This window comes from Lepidochelys kempii, chromosome 16 (genome assembly GCF_965140285.1).
Source record: "Lepidochelys kempii isolate rLepKem1 chromosome 16, rLepKem1.hap1, whole genome shotgun sequence".
NCBI lineage: Eukaryota > Metazoa > Chordata > Testudines > Cheloniidae > Lepidochelys > Lepidochelys kempii.
The window spans coordinates 22,147,949-22,172,685 of record NC_136395.1 but is presented as its reverse complement, the minus strand read 5'-3'; the positions used below and the strand labels follow the sequence as shown (position 1 = coordinate 22,172,685).

The window sequence follows — 24,737 nt, the reverse complement described above, 5'->3', positions numbered from 1 at the left end:
ACAAGCCCCTGCTTGTGACCACTTCCCAGGCTTGGCTTTATAGTGTTGCTTGTTTACTGACCCTCCCTAGTTTTGCAGGGCAGGGAATCCCAGCTCTGCTCCAGGGCCTAGCACCTTCCCCCAAACTCTCTAGCTAGCTGGCTGTCTCCTTGGGAAGTGAGGTGCTTTTCCCCACCCCTCCCCTGTTTAGCTACATGAGTGGGGAGTTGAGGTGCTTCCCCATCTGGTTTTCCTGTGCTGCCTCTGTTTGACCCAGCTGGTAACCCTCTTCTATCACCACCATAGCAAGCAGGGGCACCCACTTTCTTATAAATGGGATGATGGCGGCTCAATCCTGCAAGGTGCTGAGCACTCCTGTGAGATGCCAAGTGCCCTCAACTTGCTGACATCAGTGGGACGAAAGGGCCCTCTACCCCTGGCAGGATGAAGCCCTAGGGCAGGGTCAAGGTGACCATCTCAAATTGCAATTCACTAAAAGCAAAGGTGGCCTGTTTCCCCTCCCCTAACCCTTGATATTGTATCTGAGACTTGAGGTTGCAGTGGTGCTGACTGGAGGAAGTGTGTGATCCTGTGCTAAAGAGGGGAGGAATCTCTAGTGACAGATGCCCCCATTACCATAGGCTGGGACATGCCTTAGCACCACTTTCACCTGGAGAGGGGCTCAGAACAACTCCCCCCAGCTCCAGTTAGCCCTGACCATTTCACAGCACAGCTGAGCTCCTTGGCCTTTGTGGCTGGTACTTAGTGCCATAACCGGCCAAACGGGAACCCCAGCATCCCGGAACGCTGGGAGAGTTTGGATCCTGATCCAGTTTACAACTAATCCCCATCTCGAGAGTAGCGCCCTGGCTGGAAAGCACCAGCTCCAGATTGAGCCAGAGCATCCTGTTTGCGCTTATCGAAAGAGCTGGGCAAAGAGTGGCATGAAACAACCCAAGTGAGGGAAGCAATGCAATGACGGCACAGCCCATCTCCCCACTGTGAGAGCGGCAGGTCATTTAGTGCTGAGCTGCCTGCCAGTCCATCCTAATTAAGGCACCACTCATCTGTCAGATGGAGACTACCATGATAGAATGAGTGATTACCAAGTATTGATCCACTCCCTGCCTGCGGGGACTAATTTGTTTATTGATGCCTGCTGGATCATTACGGCAGGCCTGAGCCCAGGGATAGATTGGGCTTAAAGGGGTGGGTTACTTTCAGAACAGAGAGCAATTAGGGTGACTAATGCAGCCATCCATTTGAGTAGGCAGATGTGCAGCACATGTCCCTGGCTGGGTGGGGGAATTTGCTACATTCCAAAGCATTGGGCTCACCCTTATCTGGTGCAGCAGTTGTCCTGCTTCTGATGATGGCCGTTTGATAGTGTCCAGTACGGGGCTGGACATGGGCTGTAGGCAACAGGTCAGATCAAACTGGCAGGAAAGGCAACAGCTCCAGCTGAGCTGCACGGTCTGCTTTGCAATAAAGCCAAATGTAGCTGGCACATGGATCCAGTGTGGAAAACTCAGGCCCAGCGCAGTTGAAGTGACAGGAGCCAGTTTTACCTTGGCCTTGGCTGTTTATGGTAAAAATTCTTGGGCAAGATTTTTAGAAATGTCTAGTGAGTTTGGGCACCACCATTTGTGGGGACCTAACCTGAGCCTCAAAGTGGCTGAGCACTTGCCCTCTGAAAATCACAGCCCTTCTAGTTGGCTCAGTTTGGGCACGCAACAATCACGAGCCACGTCTGAAAATGTTGGCCCTTCTGACTGATGTAGCTCTTCAGGAATTTCACAGCTCTTTGCAAACATGAATGAGTTAAGCCTCACCCACCTAGATGATATTGAACAACTGCATTATCCCCAAGTTACAGGTGGGGAAACTGAGGCACAGAGCACCTCCAAGTATCTGAATCCCCTTGACAAGTTTTGTGTTTTTACCATCGCCCTTTCCTAGTTTGTAAGATTTTCTTTCCTGACCCCGTTACTGGCTGAAAGACCCCCCCCATGAGCAGAGGAAACCATGAAACTGAATATAAACAAAATGCTGTTGAATGCACAAAGTAAACAGACAGAAAACCAGAGCAAATATATATTTTCTCTAATCTGCATGTATGGTTATCTTAGCGGGTCAACTTCTACCAACAGAAAAAAAATTGACAGGGGGGAGGGATAGCTCAGTGGTTTGAGCATTGGCCTGCTAAACCCAGGGTTGTGAGTTCAATCCTTGAGGGGGCCATTTGGGATCTGGGGCAAAAATTGGGGATTGGTCCTGCTTTGAGCAGGGGGTTGGACTAGATGACCTCCTGAGGTCCCTTCCAACCCTGATATTCTATGATTCTATGACCAGACTGTACAAAACAGGGGTTCTCAAACTGGCGGTCGTGAGGTTATTACATGCGGAGGGTCACGAGCTGTTAGCCTCCACCCCAAACCCCACTTCACCTCCAGCATTTATAATAGTGTTAAATATAAAAAAAGTGTTTTTAATTAATGTGTGTGGGAGGTCACACTCAGAGGGTTGCTGTGTGAAAGGGGTCACCAGTACAAAAGTTTGAGGACCACTGGTATAAAACATATTTAAAACATACCTAACAATATAGAACTAGTTCATATAGCTACTGAACCATTAGCTAGTCTAAGTCCTGAATCATTTACTGTAGGGTTATAGTAAATAGTAGGTTTCAGAGTAGCAGCCGTGTTAGTCTGTATCCGCAAAAAGAACATGAGTACTTGTGGCACCTTAGAGACTAACAAAGTTATTAAAGCATAAGCTTTCGTGGGCTACAGCCCCCTTTGTCGGATGGATAGAATGGAACATATAGTAAGAAGCTATATATACAGCGAAGGTGGAAGTTGCCATACAAACTGTAAGAGGCTAATTAATTAAGGTGAGCTATTATCAGCAGGAGAAAACAGTAGTTAATTAACATCAGTTTTATGTATGAGGTACAATATCCGTTAGCTAGTTACACCTGAATCCATGATTTTTTTAAAATTAGTAGTAGATGTTTGTTTACCAATGGGGCATGGGGGGAAAACTGGAAACAGAAAGCCCCTCTCCACCCCACAAAGGCCATGATACTCTTCCAAGGTCAAGCTCCAGCCGTAGAGATACCAAACCACCACTCCGCTCCCAGGAGACTGTGCAGCTTTCAAAATATGAGCGTGTGGTGCTGTGCTCCTTGCACTTGGCACTGCTGCCCCCTTTGGGCTCTTGGTCTTTGGCTTCGCCCTTTACCGGGGTTACCCTATAGGAACAGGCTTGCGAAAGCTAAAAGGCTACAACAGCTATACCGAGGACAACATTAAAGTTCCACGCACTCTTTATGAAAGCAAATAGGATTCCAGATGCCTGAAGAGCATCTAGCTGTGCTCAGAGGAAAATGCAAATCTCAAAATGTAACTAATGAGGTGCTAGAATACAGAAAGAAGTAAACTGTGCTGATCATTCAGTTGGTTTTCTAAGCATGCTGATTCATTTAGAGTTCAATGTCCCTGGACTGGCTGTGTTTAACTCCCACCGAGGGAAGCACAGAGCTCTTAGTCAAGAGTGGCTGAACCTTACATCAACCACAGAGGCTAACCTAGAGAGAAGATTGGCAGCAGTTCAGAATGTATAGTTAAAGCATTCAGCTGCTACAGGCTCTTCTGTGTTTATTTGCACATGGGTCAGAGAGTCAGAAACGGAACTGAACCTAGCTGCCTCTTATAATTAATTTTTGTTTGGGTTTTTTTAGTAACTCAGGCTGTTCTAGCTCAGTATTTAAAAGCCTTAGCACCAAGCATTGAAGTTAACATCCTGTGAAAATGGTGGTGGGTAGGCTGGACAGCTGCAGGTTTCATCCTGCATGACTCAGCGGACAGATTTACATGGACCAGGAGAGCAAGCAGAAAATGCCATAATCAGATGGGGCGATTAGTTTCTTTGAACTGGCTGTTTACATTCTGCATTAAGATTAAATCTGTCCAACCCTCCTTTCATTCATTGCCCTTGGCAGTCATACCGAAGCCAGATGTTGCCATAATCGTATTCAGACAGAGTGCTGGGACCCTGACCCAGGAGGTGGTGCGTAGACTCATTGGCACAATGCTCTGGAAGCAGGGCTCAAATGACCTATGACTCCTTGCAGCTTGGGAACAACTCTGTGGCAGTAGAAAATGGATCCTGCTCATGGACATTAACTCCCATGAGTGTGGGAGTGGGGCACTGCCCCCCCCCCATGCAGCCCCATTGGCCTGATAGGAGCTGCCCCCCATACAGAAGTCAAACTGTGCCTCTGAACCTGGAAATGAGTTGGCTAACATCTCTCTCCCTCTCCCCAGTGCGATCAGTACAAGAAGGGGATCATTGCTGGCTCAACATGCAAAGACTTGTGTGAGGAGCACACCCTGGTGTTCCAGCAGTGTCTTTCCTCATCCCCCACTCAGCAGGTAGGTGGGGCTGTCTGAGTTCTGGGAACTTAGCTTGGTGGACAAATGAGTCTCTTCCCACAGGGGGGGAAGTAGGCTACTAGTGCCCCTTTAAGATAGATGTATGCCATGCACACCCCCTACTCCTCAGAGCCTAGTTTTCACCATTTTTGTCACAAATGTCTTTTGCTTGGGAGGTCTGGGCTGAGCTCCTTAGAGACCTCAGTGGATGCTGCTTCCTTCTCCTGGAGCTGCAGGCCAGCCTGTGCTGCTAAGTAACCTCATCCATCCCCTGGCCAGTCTCCTACAGTCAAAGCAGGGCAGGGGGTGAGGGAACATTTAGGGCCTGATCCACAGTCCATGAAAGTTCCTGGGAGCCTTTCCATGGATTTTGGATCAGGCCCTTGGAGATGAGGCAGGTCAACCAGCTTTTCTAGCCTCTGGTGGCATTGACAAGAAATAATGGCTGTACGGGGGCCATTAGAAGAGTGGGGATGCAATGCTTACCTGAACTCTCTGGAGTTGGCATCCAAGATCCCCGTTAAATAAAACGGAGAAGACTTGGTGCAATGCTGGGCTACCATGGCAGTTCTGTGGAGCTGCTTTTCAACCCCTCCCTTCATAGGTGGGTGAACACACTCCCCAGAGCACCTCCACTGTGGTTACCCCCGTGTGCCTCCGCACTGGCTGCTTCAGTAGAAAGGCCAAGGACCAAGGGGGCCACCCTGAACCCTTCTCTTCCTTGCCTGGGCCATGTTGGCTCCACAGCGTAGGCAAAGCTTGCACCACCACTGCCCATCTGGTGCCTATTATGCAGATATAGGGCTGCATGGCTGCAAACCCACCCTCTTACTGTTTGCCAATAGAAAACTCACTGGAATTGGTGGAATGAATCTTACTGATATCCAATGGGCCCCACAGCCACTGGGCTCTCCTGGGAACCCATGAAGAACGCACCAATTAATCATTTGCATTTGCTTTCACCCAGTCAATCTTCCCAGGGTCACTTACCTCTGCTTTGGTCCAGGTTTACAGGGGCCACTGGATGGAGAAAGAAGTGATCATTAAATGTGGTATTGAAGATGCCTTAAAGGCCGACAGCAACCCCGATTCAGTGTCCAAGAGGGACCTGGTTCTCTTTGACAAGCCTACAAGAGGGACATCCATGGACGAATTCAGAGAGATGCTCCTGAACTTCCTAAAAGTCAGTGTTGCTGAGCCTCCCAAGCTCTCGCATTGTGTTTTTCTGGACAGGGTATTATCACCTCCATTTGGAAGTCCTTGGGACCAGCAGTAGTGCTTGCCAGTGGCAAGAAGCCTAGGCTAAATGCATTCGTCTATCCCCTGTAATCTTTGAAAAGATCCAGTCCTGTCTGAAGGACTCTGATCCCCACTGTTTGTTGTAGAGTGAGGCTTTGTGTGATATGTCATATTCAAGATAATCCCCAGAGCAAATACTGTAGGAACCACTAGATAAGGATATACATCCAACAAAATCACTGTGTTAGGTGCGACGGTACATTTCATTCTCATTTTGTTTTGTTTTAGTGTGAGTCTCTACCACTCCTGTGCAGTCTAGCAGTAGTGTTTGAACCTAAACCAGGGTGTTTAAGAGGACATCCTCTTATTTTCACTTGAGATGTATTTACTCTTTTGTAATTAGAATATAGATTTGACTGTAATAGATTTCCTACCAAGAAGGAGTTGGTGGCTCTGATCCCAGATTGGCTCCAACCCGAGGCTGGCTCCAACTGGTTTAGAACCACTACACTCCAAGGGTGTTGGACAGGCACAAAGGTGTGTCAAGAGCATAGCCAGGGAATGCTGCACTCTGCCTATCCCCGTGAGGGCTTATCCCACATTAGAGCAGCTTTCAGCAGCAAAATCACTCTGAGAATCTAAAGGGCTGTAAGCAGCTGGCTGCAGCAGAATGCGTGTCTCAGGGTTGTTCTAGTATTTTTACCTCACTCAGAGAGCAGCACCCTAATACTCTGCCCTGAATTAATGTACACAATGGGTAAAATTTGAAGAGCTGATGCAATTTCTTATTGGTTTGCAGGCTAACTTAGGAGATCAGACATCACTTGCAGCCTTGGTGAACCAAATCATCACCATGGCAGATGTGAATAGAGATGGGAAAGTGTCTCTGGCAGAGGCCAAATCCATCTGGGCTCTACTTCATCTGAACGAATTCCTGCTCATGCTCTCCTTGCATGAGAAAGAGCACACCTCCAAATTGCTGGGACACTGCGGGGACCTGTATGTCACGGAGAAGATCCCTCACAACTCCCTCTATGGTACTAATGTCCCTCACTTCTTCCAGCCATTGCTGCCTTCAGCTGTACACCGGATTATTCACCAGTGGTTTGCCCCAGCCTGGCCCAGGAGAGCAAAAATCGCCATTGGCCTTTTGGAGTTTGTGGAGGAGATATTCCATGGGACATACGGGAACTTCTACATCTGTGAAACCAGCTTTAAGAATGTGGGCTACAATGACAAGTATGACTTCAAAATGGTCAACCTGAGGAGGGTGGCAACAGAGATGACAATCAGAGGTTTCCTCAAGGGACGTCACTGTGAGCAGAACGTGGACTGCACCTACGGGAAGGACTGCATGGCGACTTGTGACAAACTCATGAAGCAGTGCAAGAGTGACATGGTCCAGCCCAACCTGGCAAAAGTCTGCGGGCTGCTGCAGGATTACTTGCTGTACGGAGCTCCATCTGATTTGAAAGAAGAGCTGCAGAAGCAGCTACGAACCTGTATGACCCTTAGCGGCCTGGCTAGCCAGATGGAAGTGCACCATTCACTTGTGTTGAACAATCTCAAGACCTTGCTTTGGAAGAAGATTTCAAATACCAAATATTCCTAACAGGACAGCCGTGACTGTGGGCTATAGTGTTGGTATCCAGTTAAGGACAGAAGGTCATGCCTCCTCATTCCACCAGAGGAAATGCACCGGAAGCAGGTAGTTCACATGGCTGCAGTCCTTTTTCCTTCATGAAACCCCCACCGCCAATAAAGCATCAGTGACCCGTACTACTTAGCAAAATCATCAATAGTGTGCTTTAGGTCTGTAAAGAACATGATGCAAAGTAGAAATACCAACAACCTGGCTGAATAGGTTTGGGAGAAGAAGATAGAGGAACCAGAGTCGAGCTGCACCTCTTTCCTGCTAATCAAGGAACAATCACAAGTGCAGAAAGAGAATGAATCATCATGCTGTAATTGTCATATCTTATTTTGATGAACACTTCTGATGTAAATAAATAGCTTTTATGTGAGCAGCCCTGGTACGTCAATGGCAAACAGCCTTTTAAATACCAGCATCCTGGTGATTCTTAAAAGGGTAGATTATCCCACGCTGGAGTCTGCACAATTTATTTTAAAGTCTGAATTTGATTCTGTAAAATTCAGACACCGTGTTGGGAGCAGGTAAGACAAGCTCACCCACACACACTTTGAGTCTGGTTGTTACACACCTTCCTGAACTGCCTGACCACATAGTAGGTAGGTCCTGGCGAATTCTAGGTTTTCTAGGAATTCTAGGTTTTGCTACGCTTGCGAGAAGGAGCATTGCCTGGTGGACCGCACCATTACCCATTTGCATTGTTTAATAATGTATTAAAATGATTACAGTTGAGGGAAAACACTGATGGCTATAACATAAGGATAAAACAGACCTATACAAATACAGAAAGTCCCCAGACAAAGACACGAACCAAATTAAGAGTGGCATATGCGCTATATAGTATACTGTATTCCCCGTATCAAGAGAATAACAGTGCTCAAACACCAGTTCAGGTCCAAATCTGCCTCTTGGTTTAATTGGCACTTCTAAAATTGACAGGATTTGATTGGAAAGGTAAAAGACTAATCCCCCATTAATCCACTGCTCTTCCCCTGCCCCCAAATAAAAATAAAAGAAAGGAATTTCAAACAATTTTTCAGTAGACAACAAAAACAAATCTCATTTGGCTGTCTAAACACTACCTGCTATTGAAGTACTGACCCTTTGTTTCCATTTGTATAATAATAATCCTTTTAATAATCTTATAATAAACTTATAATAATCCTTTAACATTCACAAGTGCTCTGAACACATGGATGGAGTGGGGTGTTTAGCTTATGTAAACTATTGTTAGTTGGTTCTCCATTCCCTGCACCATTTTTTCCATTCTGATAGACTGTATGCTGGTGATCCGACGGTAGCTTGGTGAAGTGAAGCACACATCTGAAGTACAATCACTAGAAAAAAAAAATTCTGTCCCACAGGATATATGGCCTCTGAAAGCAATCTTTAATGTCACAGCTGTAAAGTTATGAGTCCTTTGGAGTGGAGATATCAGTCCCTACTTTTAGTTCTATAAGACCATCATTATCACTCAACTGTTATTTATGGGGAAAATGTTTTAGTGGCAACAATACTTTAAATCTAGCTTGCAGCCTGTTTAACTTGTTGTCCCAGAGCCAGGCCAGCTTTGCACTACAGTAATTCATACACCAGAAAACTAAGCATCTTTTGTGGGGGTATTTTTGTTGTTTGGGGTTTCAGATTCATTGTGTTATGTCCATAAAAGTTACTCACACTTTTTAAATACTATAAAACTACAGTGTGTAGAAAAAAAGAAAAGAAAAGGAACCTAGAAATGCAAAGGCAAGGCCAACAATCCGAACTTAATGCATGCTATTGCATTAAAAGGGCACTCGGTTTAAGAGTTTTTAAAGGATTCTGCCTAGTTAAGTGCCGGATTTCCCATTTTTTGCCAGTTGAATCAGAAGTGAATTTAAACAATTTTTTATAAAATAAAAAAATTGGAATGGTTCAAATGGATATTACTTACAGTACTGTGAATACATCAGTATAATTCACTTTAGATTAATTGGGTAGGCCCCTTTTCTCTTTAGACTGACACTTAAATGAAGCTCAAACCCCAAGCCAGGAAGAAAGTCTGTTTAAACTTTAGTCTTTTTATGGTTTCACTATCCATTTGCTAATCTGAAAATGCCTGGAAAACACATGAATATAGCATTTAATGTAATTTATCAGGAGCACACACAGAAGCAGTGTAAAGGTCAGAATAGCTTTTTATTCTTTATTGCACCTTGGCTAAACAGGTTACAGAAAACATTTACAGTTGCAAAAATATATTAACATCACACCATATTATATTCACATTCATGGTCTGCAGCGCATGGAGCGTCTTTGAGCAAGTGCATGGCAGAGGATCAAGCTATATCTAGCAAACTTCAAGTGCAGAGATTCTAAATGCTTTCTTTTTCTGCTGTCAGGTTTGTTAGAAAACAAACCTACAGGCATCATCTGCAAACAAAGTGCACCAGCATATTAGAATAAGAACTTTAAATAAATGCATTCCTCAAAATGTTGTGCTAGACACTGCAATACTTCAGTACAGGGCTGGCACGCAACATTTTGGCACCCGAGGCGGGGAGCTCAAATGACGCCCCCATTCCCCCTTGCTTGGGCCAAACCTTTGAAATGTCTCCATTCTGCCTTCTTCCTGTTCTACTCCTCTCATGTTACTGCTCTGCTACCTACCCCAATAAAGGAGAACTAACAACTTAAAATGCCTTGTTCAAAAATTTTAAGTAACACAACTTTCAAACACCTGAACAGCAAATGTAACTTTTCTTGTCTGCATAGTAAACACTGGCATTTTTATCTGTTTGAATAATCAAAGTGGTGCTTTCCGTGCCTTCTTGGTTGCAAAGATTTGAACTGCTTCCTGAAGGTCCACAGTCTGGGCCAGCTCATGCTCTACTGAGATGGTTGCAAGGCCAACCAGCCTCTCCTGTGTCACTGTGGAGCGTAGATGTGATTTTATTAACTTCAACTTGGAGAAGCTGTGTTCTCCACAGACAACTGTTACAGGAAGTGTTAGAAGTATGCGCAGAGCAACAAAAACATTTGGAAAGAGGGTGGTCATCTTATTTGTGCACATATATTCCAGAACAGCCTTTGGAGTTGATCCAGCTGAAATGTATCTTGAAAGGGCTTTCAGTTCATCACCTAAATCACTCATATCAATATCGCGAATGTCATCACGTGTCAACACTGTCTCTGGTGCTGTCAAGGTTCCTCCCCCACTCTGAACTCTAGGGTACAGAGTAATATCTTGCATGAAAACCTCCTTAGCTTACTTTTACCAGCTTAGGTTAAAACTTCCCCAAGGTACAAATTAATTTGATCTTTTGTCCTTGGAATAACCACTGCTACCACCAAACTCTAACTGGGTTTACTGGGAAACATAGTTTGGACACGTCTTTCCCCCCAAAATCCTCCCAACCCTTGCACCCCACTTCCTGGGAAAGGTTTGGTAAAAATCCTCACCAATTTGCATAGGTGACCACAGACCCAAACCCTTGGATCTGAGAACAATGAAAAAGCATTCAGTTTTCTTACAAGAAGACTTTTAATAGAAATAGAAGTAAATAGGAGTAAAGGAATCAGCCCTGTAAAATCAGGATGGTAGGTACCTTACAGGGTAATTAGATTCAAAACATAGAGAATCCCTCTAGGCAAAACCTTAAGTTACAAAAAAGACACACAGACAGAAATAGTCATTCTATTCAGCACAATTATTTTCTCAGCCATTTAAAGAAATCATAGTCTAACACATACCTAGCTAGATTACTTACTAAAAGTTCTAAGACTCCATTCCTGTTCTATCCCCGGCAAAGCAGCATACCGACAGACACACAGACCCTTTGTTTCTCTCCCTCCTCCCAGCTTTTGAAAGTATCTTGTCTCCTCATTGGTCATTTTGGTCAGGTGCCAGTGAGGTTACCTTTAGCTTCTTAACCCTTTACAGGTGAGAGGATTTTTCCTCTGGCCAGGAGGGATTTTAAAGGGGTTTACCCTTCCCTTTATATTTATGACAGGTGCCCTGCATTGCTGGTGTAGGTCTTCTTCAGGTATAGTGAGGAGTTTTGGAATATCATACAACATCCCCCAAATATACTGCTGTGTTCCTTGAGCTGCATGAAATGTTCTTCAACTGACTGTATTGCACAATTTAGCACCTGGTTAAAGAATTCAACTTTGAATTGTTGTTTGGGGTCTCTTATGGGATTATCCAGTGCCTCGTAATCAAAATGTCATCTTCTTCGGTGACTCTTGTATTCTTGAATAGGTGGGAAAATAGCTTCAGTGTGAAGATTTCTGCCAACTTCTGTGTACTCTTCAGAACACTTTGAAATCCCTCATCTGACCGCTAAGACTGTAGGTATGACTTTGCTTTGTCCAGTTGTTCCATTGCTTCAGATATATCAAGGTCAACACCTTGGAGTCTCTTGCTTACAACATTTATTTCAAACAGTATATCATGCCACAACACTAAGTCACACAGAAATTTGAAGTTATGTATGTTTCTGGTGATTCCATTTCTCTCTGCCACTGTTCTCCCACAAACAGTTCCTGTCATAGCATTATCCTCCCTATCTTCCCAATTTGGTTTTTGATAGGCTTTATCGCCTCCACTCGGCTTTCCCATCATGTGGCACTCAGTGGTTTCAGTGTCAGAGAGGATGTTCCCAGATGTTGCTTCAAAGTTTGCCATCAACTTGTTGATGCAGTTGATGCAGAGAAAAATACATAGATGCTTTGAATTACATTAAAAAATTCAGCAGCCTCACTAGAAGCTGATGCTGCATCACTGACCACCAAGTTCAATGAATGAGAACTCCATGGGACATAAAAAGCTCGAGGGTTTAACTCTCAGATCCGTGTCTGCACTCCTCTGTTATTTCCTCTCACGTTGGCACCATTATCATAGCCCTGACCTCTCATGTCAGCTATTGCAATTCCCGTATCTTCCAGCTTTTTAAGCAGCACATTTGTCATACCAGCTCCTGTAGTATCATCAATGTCAATACTAGAAAATGCTCTGACAGTCACCATTGCAGGGACATTTTCACTAGGTTCTGTTGTTGTTACAAAACGCACCATTAAAGTCATTTGTTCCATATGGCTGATGTCAGGTGTGCAGTCCAGAATAACAGAGTAATATCTTGCTGACTTCAGATCTGCCACAATCTTCTGTTTGACTTTTGTTGCCAGTAACCGTATGATTTCATTTTGAATTGTTTTTCCAAGGTAGTGGTGTGTGTACATTTCTTGGGTATCAGAGTAGCAGCCGTGTTAGTCTGTATTTGCAAAAAAGAAAAGGAGTACTAGTGGCACCTTAGAGACTAACCAATTTATTTGAGCATAAGCTTTTGTGAGCTACAGCTCACTTCATCGGATGCTGTAGCTCACAAAAGCTTATGTTCAAATAAATTGGTTAGTCTCTAAGGTGGCACTTAGTACTCCATTTCTTGGGTGGTGACTCTTCTTAGATGCTCCTGAAGTACAGCATCAAACTCAGCCATCAGCTCCACAATTTTAAGGAAGTTTCCACTGTTTGGCACATACAGCTGATCTGAAGTGCCATGCAGTGCTAGGTTTTGGGTAGCAAGCGTTCTCACAATGGCAATGTGCCTTTTCAGAACATTTTGCCAATAAAGAGACTGATGCAATCTTCACTTGATGCTGATTATCTATGGTGGCCTTTAACCTTAGCCTCATCTCAAGCTTTTTCCACCTATGGAATGCTGTCTGGTGATTTGCTGCCTTCTCATGGCATGCCAGATTTCTAGGCAGATTTTTCCAGTCTTCTGTTCCTGTAGAACCCAATGTGGCTGGAACATTAGACTGGAAGAGTTTGCAACACACACAGTATGCAGCATTCTGGGTTTTTGAGTACATAAGCCATGGCCTCTCCACTTTGTCACCATTGGGGATTTCACGCCAGTAATGTGTTGGATGGAAACTTCTATTTTCATTGTCTTTGGGGAACATGAAGTTTTTCACTTGCTGTGGCTCATGCAGTATAAGGAAGTCCCTCAGGCTACTGCTCAAGTGGGTCCACAGTCCTGGATCATCTAGACTTAAGGAACTAAACTCAGCAGCAGCTGTTTCTTGTGCCTCTCCCACACTGTTCTCTCATCTACACTTTTCTTCAGGAATGTACATGGTTACATCCATTTGAGATGGAGATATGGATGCTGCAGTAGCTGCCAGGTCACCTGCACTCTCATTAACTGGAAGATCAGGCATCTCCTCACCACTCACATCCTCACTGGGGCCAGAAGGCTCACCGTGAACATTTGTGTCTATGTATCTCAGGAGAGCTCCGTCCTGCTTAGATAGACCAGCTTCCTTTGCTTTCTTTCTTTTTCTGAATACTGCCCCAGAGGGAATTTTTCTTCTTTCACTCATGACTGCTGTTCTGTGCCAGCTATAGTGGCTCTCAACACTCAGTTGAAGAGGACAAATAAGCAGGCTGGTGGCAGAGCGAGTGAGGGAAGATATTAGTGTCTTAAGGGCCTAACTGGCTCCTACTACTTCAGTTGACTGCCTGTTCCCCTCAAGTGGGTTCAGGGAAGCAGCAGGAAACAGGAATCTCCCTGAGAAGCTGGTGTTAATCAGTCCAGGCTCCTGGGGGGTGCTAGAGAGGTACATAAGAGGCTCCTCCTCCTCTCTTCTCCCTGCAGCTCCTGCTGCTTTCTGTTATTCCTTCTCACCTTTTCTCCTGCCTGCCTGTTATGTATCTTGTGCCCTCCTTCCTCTAGCACAGAACTCCACCATCTCTGTGCATCTAGATCAGAGAAAATACATACGCACCAGCAGCAGACACAATTTTCTACACTCTGGATTCTAGTGGTGCCCCCCCACAGTCTGGCACCACCTCAGGTCACCTCATGGTAAGGCCAGCCCTGCTTCTGTAGCCCAGGAAGGTACATCATACTGCTCCTCAAGCACGTCTGGTTTGACACCTCTGATTGTGGCTCTGAGAGGAAAGAGAGAAGCTGATCAGTCCCTGCATTTAAGACCTTGCTGATCACTGTGGTACAGCATCCGAGTACCTTACACGTTTAACATGAACATACATCTCTGTTCTGATTAGCAACAAGATGATCTTGTCCCTGTAGCCAATGGACCAAGGATGTTGAACCGAGTCAGTTATGACTCAAGGACTATTCAGAGAATTTCATTTCTCAAAGAAAAACAGCTCTGTAAAATGAAACCCAGTTTTCAGGAAAGTCATTACAATGGCTAAATGAAGAATTCGAAAGGAGCTTACATTTTAACCATTCCGTGCCCAGGAACAGTGGTAGGTGGACATTACTAAGAAACAAAGCAATATGGATTCAGTGGGTAAAATTTATCCCAGCACTGAAGGCCTGGCAGGAGGCCTTATGCAACCTGTAAACCCCAATTAATCCCTTTGACAATGCATTTAAGTCATGAATACGGCTCTGTGCACACACTGAGCTGAATTTTGTTCCAGTAAAGAATACTCAGGGCCCATTTAACAAAGAGGATACAGGGTTAAGAAGCCATTCACAACCTCGTGACTTGTCCACAGCAAAGGATTCCATTTTTGCGTAGGGTTATTGGGCTGATGGTTCAGTGTTGCTTCAGGACATGGGTCACTCCAGAAAAAAGTTAAAGATCTAATCATTTGAGAGTTTAGCAAGCCATAGGGTCTTTTTTCCAATCCTTTCTTGCTTATGAGGGTCTTCTGCATCCCTCAGAGTCCTCTGCCAGTTCCCACCTTCCCCCCTAATCACCACTGTAAAGCCAACTTGTAGCCATCTTCCTTCCAGCCAAAGAGGAACGAAGCATCAGTAGCAAATCTCAAAATGAGTAGATGCTATTGGTGAGCAATGCAAGGTTCTCTCTCTGCCTCCCACCTCAAAACTAAAAGTTGTGTGTGCTAACCTCACAGCAGGTCCAAGCCCGTATCAATCAGAGCCAAAACTAAATTGTATGATTACATCAGCAAGCAGGCTTGAGATTGAGAATCTATGTTAGTGTAATTTCTATGAGATTCTGCAAGAGAGATATACAGGGAGGATCAATAACAGAAGGACATCAGGTGCTAAATTAAGCAGTCCTGCACCTGCTCCAACTCTTACTTTAACTTACACCTTCCTATGGCTGCTCAGTATGAAGATGCAGCTATTAGACACCCTTATGAAGTCTAGCTTGGATTTTGGCTCTTGGTATTCAAACTGGGTCTCCAATAGCAACAGAGAGCATTACCCAGGATGCCACTGAGCTGCACCAAAGGGATGATTTTTTCCAAAACCATTTGCAATCAAGGATTTATCATTCTCAGCTGTACTCCAACAGACTAGATCTAGCCTTAGTTATTTACTAAGGTTTTATTACTTTGATATCCAAATTGCTTCATCTCCTTTCGGCAACTAATTTCACTAATATGATCGAGTTGTAGTAATTTCTGGGCATATTCAGTAATAAGATTTGATACAAGAACTCATCTCAGATAATAACACCATTGCCACAAGCTGCAGGTAAAAGCCCATGGCAGCTGATAAGAAAACCTGATGCAGAAACCAAATTATAGCTATATTTATGAAGAGATTATTGCCATATTTAGTAAGCATGAATTCTAAGACAACTCAAGAAGAAAAAGCAAAGGCAGCATAAGCTAAACTGGGTCTCAAGACATGTTTTATGTTTAATTTATAATATGCAACAATGCACATTTTAAACTTTTCTTAAGATACATGCTTCTTGACAGTTTATTAAGTTTCTCACTATATCAGTAACATTTCAACTCTTCCAAGTTTTTTTTTTTAAATCCTCCAAGTTTGTCTCTTATAGCTTTTCCATCATACTCCTATTTCCATGAGTTCAAGATGTTGGTGGGGTACATGAATTAAAAAAACAAAACTTGAAATATGAAATCATATGACCATTCCACAAATTGTTTGTTCCGTATTAACACTTGTGTCAAGACTGGAGCTTTCATTCTCTCAAACTCAGACCCTCAAAGGCCTGACACCACATGGCTATTGCGATTTTACAACTGCAACCGTCAGGCTGCTGGAGTGCTTAAATCAAATGTGTTGGAGTCCCAACCTACTACCTCTATTTGCAGTGTCTCAAACGTTTTCAGAGATCCCAATTACATCTGTAGGAAATTACATATAAACACCTGGTAAAGTAACAAACTCAACTGAGGTTTCCATGCTCATCTGTTTAATCCTTAGGAAGACTGGTATTTTCCACACTAGATGAACACATATTGGAACATAGGCTTTTAGTTTCTCTTGAACTCATTTAGCTGTGCCCAGGTCTAGGAACAGTGACTTCCATAAGGTATCATATGCAATATCTAGCCAGTGAGCTGTAACTAGAGAACTAGCCTAATTTCTTAATTTCTTTGTATTCCTTGGTTTAAATCAGACCATTACTTAATTGTGTAGTTAGTCCAAAAAAACCATTATCTTAAATTCTGCTCAACATCTCGGACTGTAATTATGCAGATCATTTCTTTTTTCCCCCCACTCTCTTAATTATCTTGATTCTTATTTGGCTATCATTTTACTACTGACCTCTTTCTGGCACAGCTTTCAATATGCTATACCAGGGGTGGGCAAACTACAGCCCGCAGGATTGCCCCCTGTGGTGCCACAGACCCCGCACCGCTCTCAGAAGTGGTCAGCACCACATCCCTGGGGCCCTGGGGTAAGAGGGCTCTGTGCATTGCCCTTGCCTCCAGGCACTGCCCCCCACAGCTCCCATTGGCCAGGAACAGGGAACCATGGCCAATGGGAGCTTTGGGGGAGGTACCTGGAGGCATGGCAAGGGCAGCCCACGAAGCCTGGGCCCCCCCCGCAGGGACAGGGTTCCAGCTGCTTCCCAGAGTGGCACTGCGTGGGGCCAGGGCACGCATGCAAGGAGTCTGCCCTGGTGCGTACTGCTGCGACCCGAGCTGCTTTAGGTAAGCGGCACCAGGCCGGAGCCTGAACCCCTCCTGCACCCCAACCCCCTGCCCTGAGCCCCCTCCTGCACACAATTTCCCCACCCAGATGTGGCCCTCAGCCCAAAAAGTTTGCCCACCCCGTGCTATACTATAACCCCACCCCCTCAACCTCTCTTCACGTGGGGTATGAATGGTTAGACAGATGGAAGTTTCAAAAGTACTTTATTTTTCACAATATTTACATCTTGGATATTTGTGATTTAAATGCAATACAGTGAAGACGACTTATTTTAGAGATTATGCCACAGCATGGAATGGCTCTAGATTCTGAGGTATGAGTCAATGTGACCAAAGGTTTTTCTTTCAAAGCATGTCTTACTTTAAAATGTTGGTATTTTCACTGGCTGAAAGTCAGAACCATAGATGAGTCCCCCAGGAAGGTATAGTCCATATCTGGATTTCTGTCCGGCTTTGGGAAGATAATTATTAACTAGCAGTATTAACATGTTGGGGAATCCACTGAGCGAGTAACCCTTCTGCACAGAAGTGATCTTAATACTGGGCAATTTTTAAATAAGACATTTTTGTTTTACCTAATGTAACTGCATCTCCTAAGACTAGGCATCAGATTCATTGACATGTTCAAACCAAAGCGATAAGCATCTGCTTGAGTCACTGTATTTTAATCAAATTCTAGAATTCTATTTTCTCTGATTTTCTCAAATTTTTGTCTTAGATTTTTTAATTTTCTAGCAGCATAATTCAACTGAACATGATTTTCTGAGGATTTTAAAAAAAGTTATACTTTTAACAAGGTGAAGTTTTAAAATAGCCTCATTAGGCATTTACTACCCTGATGGAACCCTTGATCTAATTAAAGACTTATGAGAAACCAAATATATATTTGAGGGGGATAAAAGAAATCAGGGATTTTAAATGAAACATTCACATCTTAATGCATGAATCTTTCCACAGAACTGCAGCCGTATACACCACAACCTTATTGACATTCTTTTAAGAAGCCACTGCTATCGGGCAGCGCCTTTTCCCAATTAAATGGCTCATTTTTGCAGCCACCAGCTACCCATTTGGTTAATGGCACCTTTGGCCCCTATAATGCCCACTTAATGAGGACATTTTCCAGCATTCAGCACTTCCAGATTTTATCAGGCTATTAGTCAAAGCCTTCAGGAGTTTTAGAAAACTCAGTCTGGCGATAGCCTATTCCTCTTCAGTCACCTTATACCACCAATACAGTGGAGGACTATCTGCACTATACTCCCAGAGATGGCATAGGTTGCACAATTATTACAACACGTTTATATCTTTGCTTCCTAACAGAACATTAGCTTGGAGGTCAAGCTTCTTTGCAGATGCATTAACATATAAAACTCAGTAGAAAACTTACAAGCCACGTTGCAGCTTTAAAAAAAAACCAGAACTTTTCTTTAATCAGATCAAAGCATTTCACCTTTGGATGCACTGTAAAGTTTATTCCTCTTATAAAAGGACTTCACTGAATTTCTGCATGGAGTTTGGATTGGATATTGAAAGCGTATTCTTTTATCTCATCTATTCCTTTAACATGTCTGAATTAACTTGTTTTATTACATACTTGTGACATATGATGAATGCTTTTGCAGTGTTTGAAAGGATTTTGCAAACAGACATGTGGAAACATACAATCAGCGTTGAAGTTCTTTAGCAAATGTGTGTACTGATTTAGCATAATTTTGTTGTTGAGACATTTGAGAAAAATTCTGTGCTTTAATAACTTTGTATTACAAGTTAATTGCTATACTAATGCATTAAGACCAATTTAATTTGAAACTCAACAGTCCTTAAATGTGCTTATTACTTTAAAACCTTAACACAAATTCAATCTCTACAAAACAGTCTGATACAAAGAAAACAGACAGCCCCCTCACTCTTCCTCCCCAAATTAATAAATTGTTTAGCCGCGGTAAATGTCTGCATCCATTCTTTAAGGATATAGACTCAAAGCAGCCAGTGCTTCCTGTCTGCCTCCTTCTGGCATAAAGACAACACTGCAGTTGTATTTACGTCTCCACGGGGCAGTAACTGATTAGCAGGCAATGGTAATCGGAAAATTTAAAAACGTAGCCTTGCCAACTGAAGTAGCAAACATCTACTTTAGCTATCTGAACTTAAGAGACTAATATGTCTCCACAATGTTGACACACTAGTGGTGGACCTGCCCTGTGCCAGACGGTTATCAGGAAATATTATGATGGAAGTAATGTAGTTCTGCTTGTGTGCACATGAATTTTATAGTGCTTACAAATAATGTACATCTAAAACATAAAATATGAGAGCTCTAACAGACTGTCAGTTTCCTACATTAGCCAGAAAAAAAGTTCCAGCCCAAACCCAGTAGACAATGATGTACATGATTGTTCTAAATTAAATAATGAATGCATTATAGGATTGTCTTCCACGATCACTGGGTTTTTCTTTAAGGCTTAAAAAGCAAAGATGGACACAAAGTAGGAAAAAATAATTGCTGAGTGTTTCTCAAAATTAACGGTATATAGTCTGGGAGCTTAGATCCAAAATGAACGTTGTAGAAATATAAGCTACAAAGAGAAATGTACTCAAAGTTTTTAATTCCATGAAAATAGTTTACAGGTTGAATTTAAAAATCCCCTTCAGACTAAGTAACCTAAACATATGCATGAGCACAGTGCTGCAGAGAAGAAGAAAGCGAAACTGATTACAACAAAAGTGAAACTACCAATCTAATATAAATTCCGGGCATTAAAAGAGGGGAGGGGGAAATCAGCAAAAATGGTGGAAGGAAAGTTACATTTTAAGCCTTCTTTCATTTTCAAGCATCTAACAGTTTATTGGTGATATAGATAAGGATATGTTCTTTTATAAATATGATTAAAAAAAATAACCTGACCATGATGTCCCTTAAACATCAGTTTTTATGCTCCAACTCACTGGCACCAGCAGTTGTGGTAACTGATCTCATGCCAGGAATATTAGATTCCGGTGCTAAGGATGCCATAATACGTACCTTCAACAGCACTTATGTTACACAATTTCAAAGGAAATTAGTGCTGTCCTCCTCCAAAGCAACTGTGAATAGGAGACAGAATATCAAACGTTTGCAAAGCAAGGCAGTGATTTTAAAATACTTCTCAGAAGTTCTTCCTATTTTAAAGTTATACATTCAAATGTAAAACCCACTGAACTGTTCTTTTATTTCCATGCAGGCAATACGTGAACTCAGTAATGTTCCTACAATTCATATATCATTTGCTTACCCCCCCCTTTCATTGGACACTCCGTAACCTGTATAATTCAACCACTCTGCATGCCAACAATGTAGCCACAAATATTTCTACTTTAATTCATAAGTAACCAGAATTTATCTCTTTGCTCTTTCATTAAGAAGTGTGTCTAAGTCTCACAAACCCAGAACTGAAGCTAATGGATTAACATTTGAATAGAAGCATTACTTACGGCTTGTCTACATGGGAAATTAAGCAGCAAAACTATAGCTGAATAATTAGACTGCTATAGGTATACTGGGAGAACGCCTCATGTGGCATTCTTATTCCAGGATAAGAATGTCCTTTTTTCACATAGCTTAAACTGCGGCCAAAGAGACATTAGATAAACCGGAAAGTCACTCTCTCATTCCAAAAAGAAAAGGAGTACTTGTGGCACCTTAGAGACTAACCAATTTATTTGAGCATGAGCTTTCGTGAGCTACAGCTCAGCTCATGCTCAAATAAATTGGTTAGTCTCTAAGGTGCCACAAGTACTCCTTTTCTTTTTGCGAATACAGACTAACACGGCTGTTACTCTGAAATCTCTCATTCCAGAGTCTTAGAATTTATTTGATAGTTTTTGTCTTTAAAGTGCTTTAAAAGTACAACCCCCAAAAAATCTCATGAGAGGTATTAAAACGTTAACCCCAATTTACAGATAGCAGAACAGACACCAAGTAGCAATCTTCCCAAGGCCACAGAAGACAGTTTCAAAGGCAAACATGGGACTGAGGAGTTCCCGAGAATAGAACAGTCACTTCTACTTGTCCTTGCATACAAGGATGTAGGGCCTTTTCCTGACGCAGCTAAAATTAGTGTGCTTTTAACTGCCTTTCAAAGGATATTTGCGCCATCTTTCACCAATTCTCTGGAGAAAGCAGGTATACTTGGAAACAATGTTAGGCTACTAATCATTCTGAGTGCTCACAGGTTTCAGAACAACTGAGCGTAGACGCAGCCTCTTCCTCTCTGCCACCTAATGACACACACATGGCATGACAGCCACAAGTGTAACGCCTCTAGGGGCATGGGACGATTAATATATAGGATGCTGAAGAGAAGTAGCGATTCTTCCACAATAAATGCAAAGCAGCAACAAACAAAAAAGAAATCCGAAGTAGGACCTCAACCATGAGACTGAAATGGACATATATAATCACCCCCTATCCACTTACAAACAGCTGCAGAATTTCATGAGCAGCTCCTCTGAGACAGCTCTCATCTCTCAGCAATCTAAAGAAATGCAAATACCTGCCATTTTGTAGCTTATATCTGTATTTGATTGTAGAGCTGTACATCAAGGACTTCGCTAACTACTTCCAAATTCTGGTCTAGACAAGACATACTAACAGGCTAGTGTAGACAAGGCTGTGTGTATAACCCATGTCAGTTTAACATGTGTTAAAGGCACACCGCCTTGTCTACACTCCAGGCTGTCAACATTGTTAGCAAAATTTCAGAGTAGCAGCGTGTTAGTCTGTATTCGCAAAAAGAAAAGGAGGACTTGTGGCACCTTAGAGACTAACCCATTTATTTGAAGATAAGCTTTCGTGAGCGACAGCTCACTTCATCGGATGCATCCAATGAAGTGAGCTGTAGCTCACGAAAGCTTATGCTCAAATAAATGGGTTAGTCTCTAAGGTGCCACAAGTCCTCCTTTTCTTATCGCTAACACATCCTAATTCCTAGTCTAGACAAGGGTTTAGCCGATGGTCTCTGATATATGGAAGTACTATTTAGAATGTACACGGTCTCCATGCTCACCTCATTCCTAGGATGCAGACTTCTTGGACCATGGTATCTTTTGATTGTTCTGCCGAAAAAGACAAAACACACTGTACAGCAATTATAATCATTCTAAAATTTGACATGAAAAGGAATTATAATTCAAGAGAGATGGAAAGGATGGGATGTTTGGATCTAGGCTATTTCAGAGTTCAGAGAAACAGAGTTGGATTCAGGCTCACCTCTGCAAACATAATGTTCTTGAAAAAATGGAGGGCGGGGGGGAATAATGTGCTAGATGGGCGTTTATTTCCATTAAAGAATCCCAGTCTGCAGAGTGAAATATCAGGGCAGGTCCACCTATAATTTTAAAGATCGCCAAATACCGAGTAAATTGCAGTTCACGGAAACACCAGGTCACAATGGTACCTAAACAAAGTTAGAGCTCCCCACTCTTGCTGATCAAAACAGTGAATTTTCACAAAAGACCTTGTTCATCCTCTTTACGCTACTTCAGAACCAATATCACCAGGGGATACCAAATGACCGAAGGGGACTGATACTGGTGGAATACAATACTCATCAATTCTAGGCTGCTGATTCAAATTCAGCTCCAACTGGTAGTACTTAACTAAAATTGGTTCGCCACTAAACAGCTATCTGCTGGTAATGCACAATAGGTTACATAGCATCAGTCCAACGTAGGACAAATGCCCACATTGCAAAAGGCATCACCACAATTTGCCCCAATGGAATGGGTAGAGAGACCAATTACCTTCTTGCCCAGAGGTGGACACACTGGGGCAGGGCAGAGAAACTGTCCCTCCTCCTGACATGTGATACCTGCAGTTGATAGAAAACTTCTATCTCCACAGCTCTTAATCCAACACCTTTCACTGACTACTACATTTATATTGAACAATGTAAAGAAAAGAAACAAAATGTCAGGCTGCTAATCATTCTGAGCGCTCATGATTTCAGAGCGCTGAGCGTAGACACAGCCTCTTCCTCTCTGCCACCTGATGACACAAACATGGCATAGCAACCATATCTGCAACGCCTATAGGGGCATGTAGTGAACCTGCATGAAATGATGCTCACCTGAGCTCTAGGAGAAAACCTCTTGCATGTGCAGTATTCACATTTCCACCCCCTGTAAAAACAGCAAAAACACAGAAAATAAATAGAGCATTTGTTATACTCATTTGGACACGCGCTTCAGGGGCCCACTATTTAGGTATCAGTGTGTGGCGGAGAGCAGTTTGGAAAACTAAACACTACAGCCAAACTGAATATAACCTCTTGTTTCTCTTATGAGGATAAAACATGTAGCCGGGGCGGGGGGGGGGGGCGCCCTAGGAGCAGACAAGGGAGGGGGGGGAAGGGAAGGGAAGCGCCGCCAACACGGACACGGACGGGGGGGGGGAGGGGAAGGGAGGCGCCGCGAACACGGACACGGACCGGGGGGGGGGAGGGGAAGGGAGGCGCCGCGAACACGGACACGGCCGGGGGGGGAGGGGAAGGGAGGCGCCGCGAAGGACGGCCGGGGGGGGGGAGGGGAAGGGAGGCGCCGCGAAGGACGGCCGGGGGGGGGGGGAGGGGAAGGGAGGCGCCGCGAACACGGACACGGACCGAGGGGGGAGGGGAAGGGAGGCGCCGCGAAGGACGGCCGGGGGGGGGAGGGGGGGGGAGGGGAAGGGAGGCGCCGCGAAGGACGGCCGGGGGGGGGGGGGAGAGGGGAAGGGAGGCGCCGCGAAGGACGGCCGGGAGGGGGGGGAGAGGGGAAGGGAGGCGCCGCGAAGGACGGCCGGGGGGGGGGGGAGAGGGGAAGGGAGGCGCCGCGAAGGACGGCCGGGGGGGGGGAGGGGAAGGGAGGCGCCGCGAAGGACGGCCGGGGGGGGGGAGGGGAAGGGAGGCGCCGCGAAGGACGGCCGGGGGGGGGAGGGGAAGGGAGGCGCCGCGAAGGACGGCCGGGGGGGGGGGGGAGAGGGGAAGGGAGGCGCCGCGAAGGACGGCCGGGGGGGGGGGGGAGAGGGGAAGGGAGGCGCCGCGAAGGACGGCCGGGGGGGGGAGGGGAAGGGAGGCGCCGCGGGTGACCGTTGAGCGGAGCACGGCCCCGGGTCTCTAAGAAGGGAGGGTCCGAGGCAGGGGCCGGCCCCGCTGGGGTGCGGGGTGGCGAGCTCCCCCACAGTCCCTCCAGGGCGAGGGAAGGGCCCGGCCGCTCCTCACTCACCGTCCCTGCGCGGCTCGCCGAGAAAAAGGGGCCGATAGGCCCGCTCCTCCCCCTTATATAGAGCTGCCCGACGGGAGCTCTAAAGGGACCAAAAACCCTGCCCTCCGCGGCCCGCAGCTGCCTCGTGGCCGCAGACACACTCCCCCTGCTGGACAGGAGTGTGAAGTGCAGGGAGTCGGCTTCAGGGGCCCAGGGAGGGGGCGGAGGGGAATGGGAGGAGGAAGAGGGGAGGAAGCAGAGAAGAGGAGAATCAGCAGGGGGAGGGGGGCAAGGCAAAAAGAAA

At 44.6% G+C, this 24,737-nt stretch overlaps 1 protein-coding gene, 1 long non-coding RNA gene and 3 other non-coding genes across 11 annotated transcripts in view; 1 reads left to right on the top strand and 4 right to left on the bottom strand.

Annotated features, from left to right (window-relative positions):
- The window catches only part of DIPK1B (divergent protein kinase domain 1B), a 38,670-nt gene extending 30,992 nt beyond the window's left edge, over positions 1 to 7,678 (top strand). For all 4 annotated transcript variants that reach the window (XM_073314626.2, XM_073314627.2, XM_073314630.1 and 1 more), the window contains 3 exons: positions 4,308 to 4,415; positions 5,422 to 5,598; positions 6,454 to 7,678. In XM_073314626.2, coding sequence (XP_073170727.1) covers positions 4,308 to 4,415; positions 5,422 to 5,598; positions 6,454 to 7,266 — 1,098 coding nt within the window. In that variant the 3' untranslated portion in view covers positions 7,267 to 7,678. The remainder of the gene's footprint in view (positions 1 to 4,307; positions 4,416 to 5,421; positions 5,599 to 6,453) is intronic.
- Positions 7,679 to 9,464: 1,786 nt separating this feature from the next.
- LOC140899319 (uncharacterized) lies at positions 9,465 to 24,568 on the bottom strand. 4 transcript variants are annotated; one of them, XR_012155281.2, is made up of 6 exons: positions 24,455 to 24,549; positions 23,323 to 23,374; positions 22,261 to 22,309; positions 20,238 to 20,299; positions 14,080 to 14,245; positions 9,465 to 9,717 (listed from the first exon to the last, which is right to left on the bottom strand). It is a non-coding gene; the product is annotated as an uncharacterized LOC140899319 (long non-coding RNA). The 4 variants fall into 4 exon arrangements; XR_012155283.2 differs by lacking the exon at positions 9,465 to 9,717 and adding an exon at positions 17,574 to 17,663 and having other exon boundaries at positions 13,644 to 14,245; positions 24,455 to 24,553; XR_012155282.2 differs by lacking the exon at positions 9,465 to 9,717 and having other exon boundaries at positions 13,644 to 14,245; positions 17,574 to 20,299; positions 24,455 to 24,568.
- Positions 19,144 to 19,274, bottom strand: LOC140899458 (small nucleolar RNA SNORA17). The gene has a single exon (XR_012155343.1). It is a non-coding gene; the product is annotated as a small nucleolar RNA SNORA17 (small nucleolar RNA).
- Positions 21,392 to 21,526, bottom strand: LOC140899457 (small nucleolar RNA SNORA17). Its single transcript, XR_012155342.1, has one exon. It is a non-coding gene; the product is annotated as a small nucleolar RNA SNORA17 (small nucleolar RNA).
- On the bottom strand, positions 23,162 to 23,294 carry LOC140899456 (small nucleolar RNA SNORA17). Its single transcript, XR_012155341.1, has one exon. It is a non-coding gene; the product is annotated as a small nucleolar RNA SNORA17 (small nucleolar RNA).
- Positions 24,569 to 24,737: the final 169 nt, after the last annotated feature.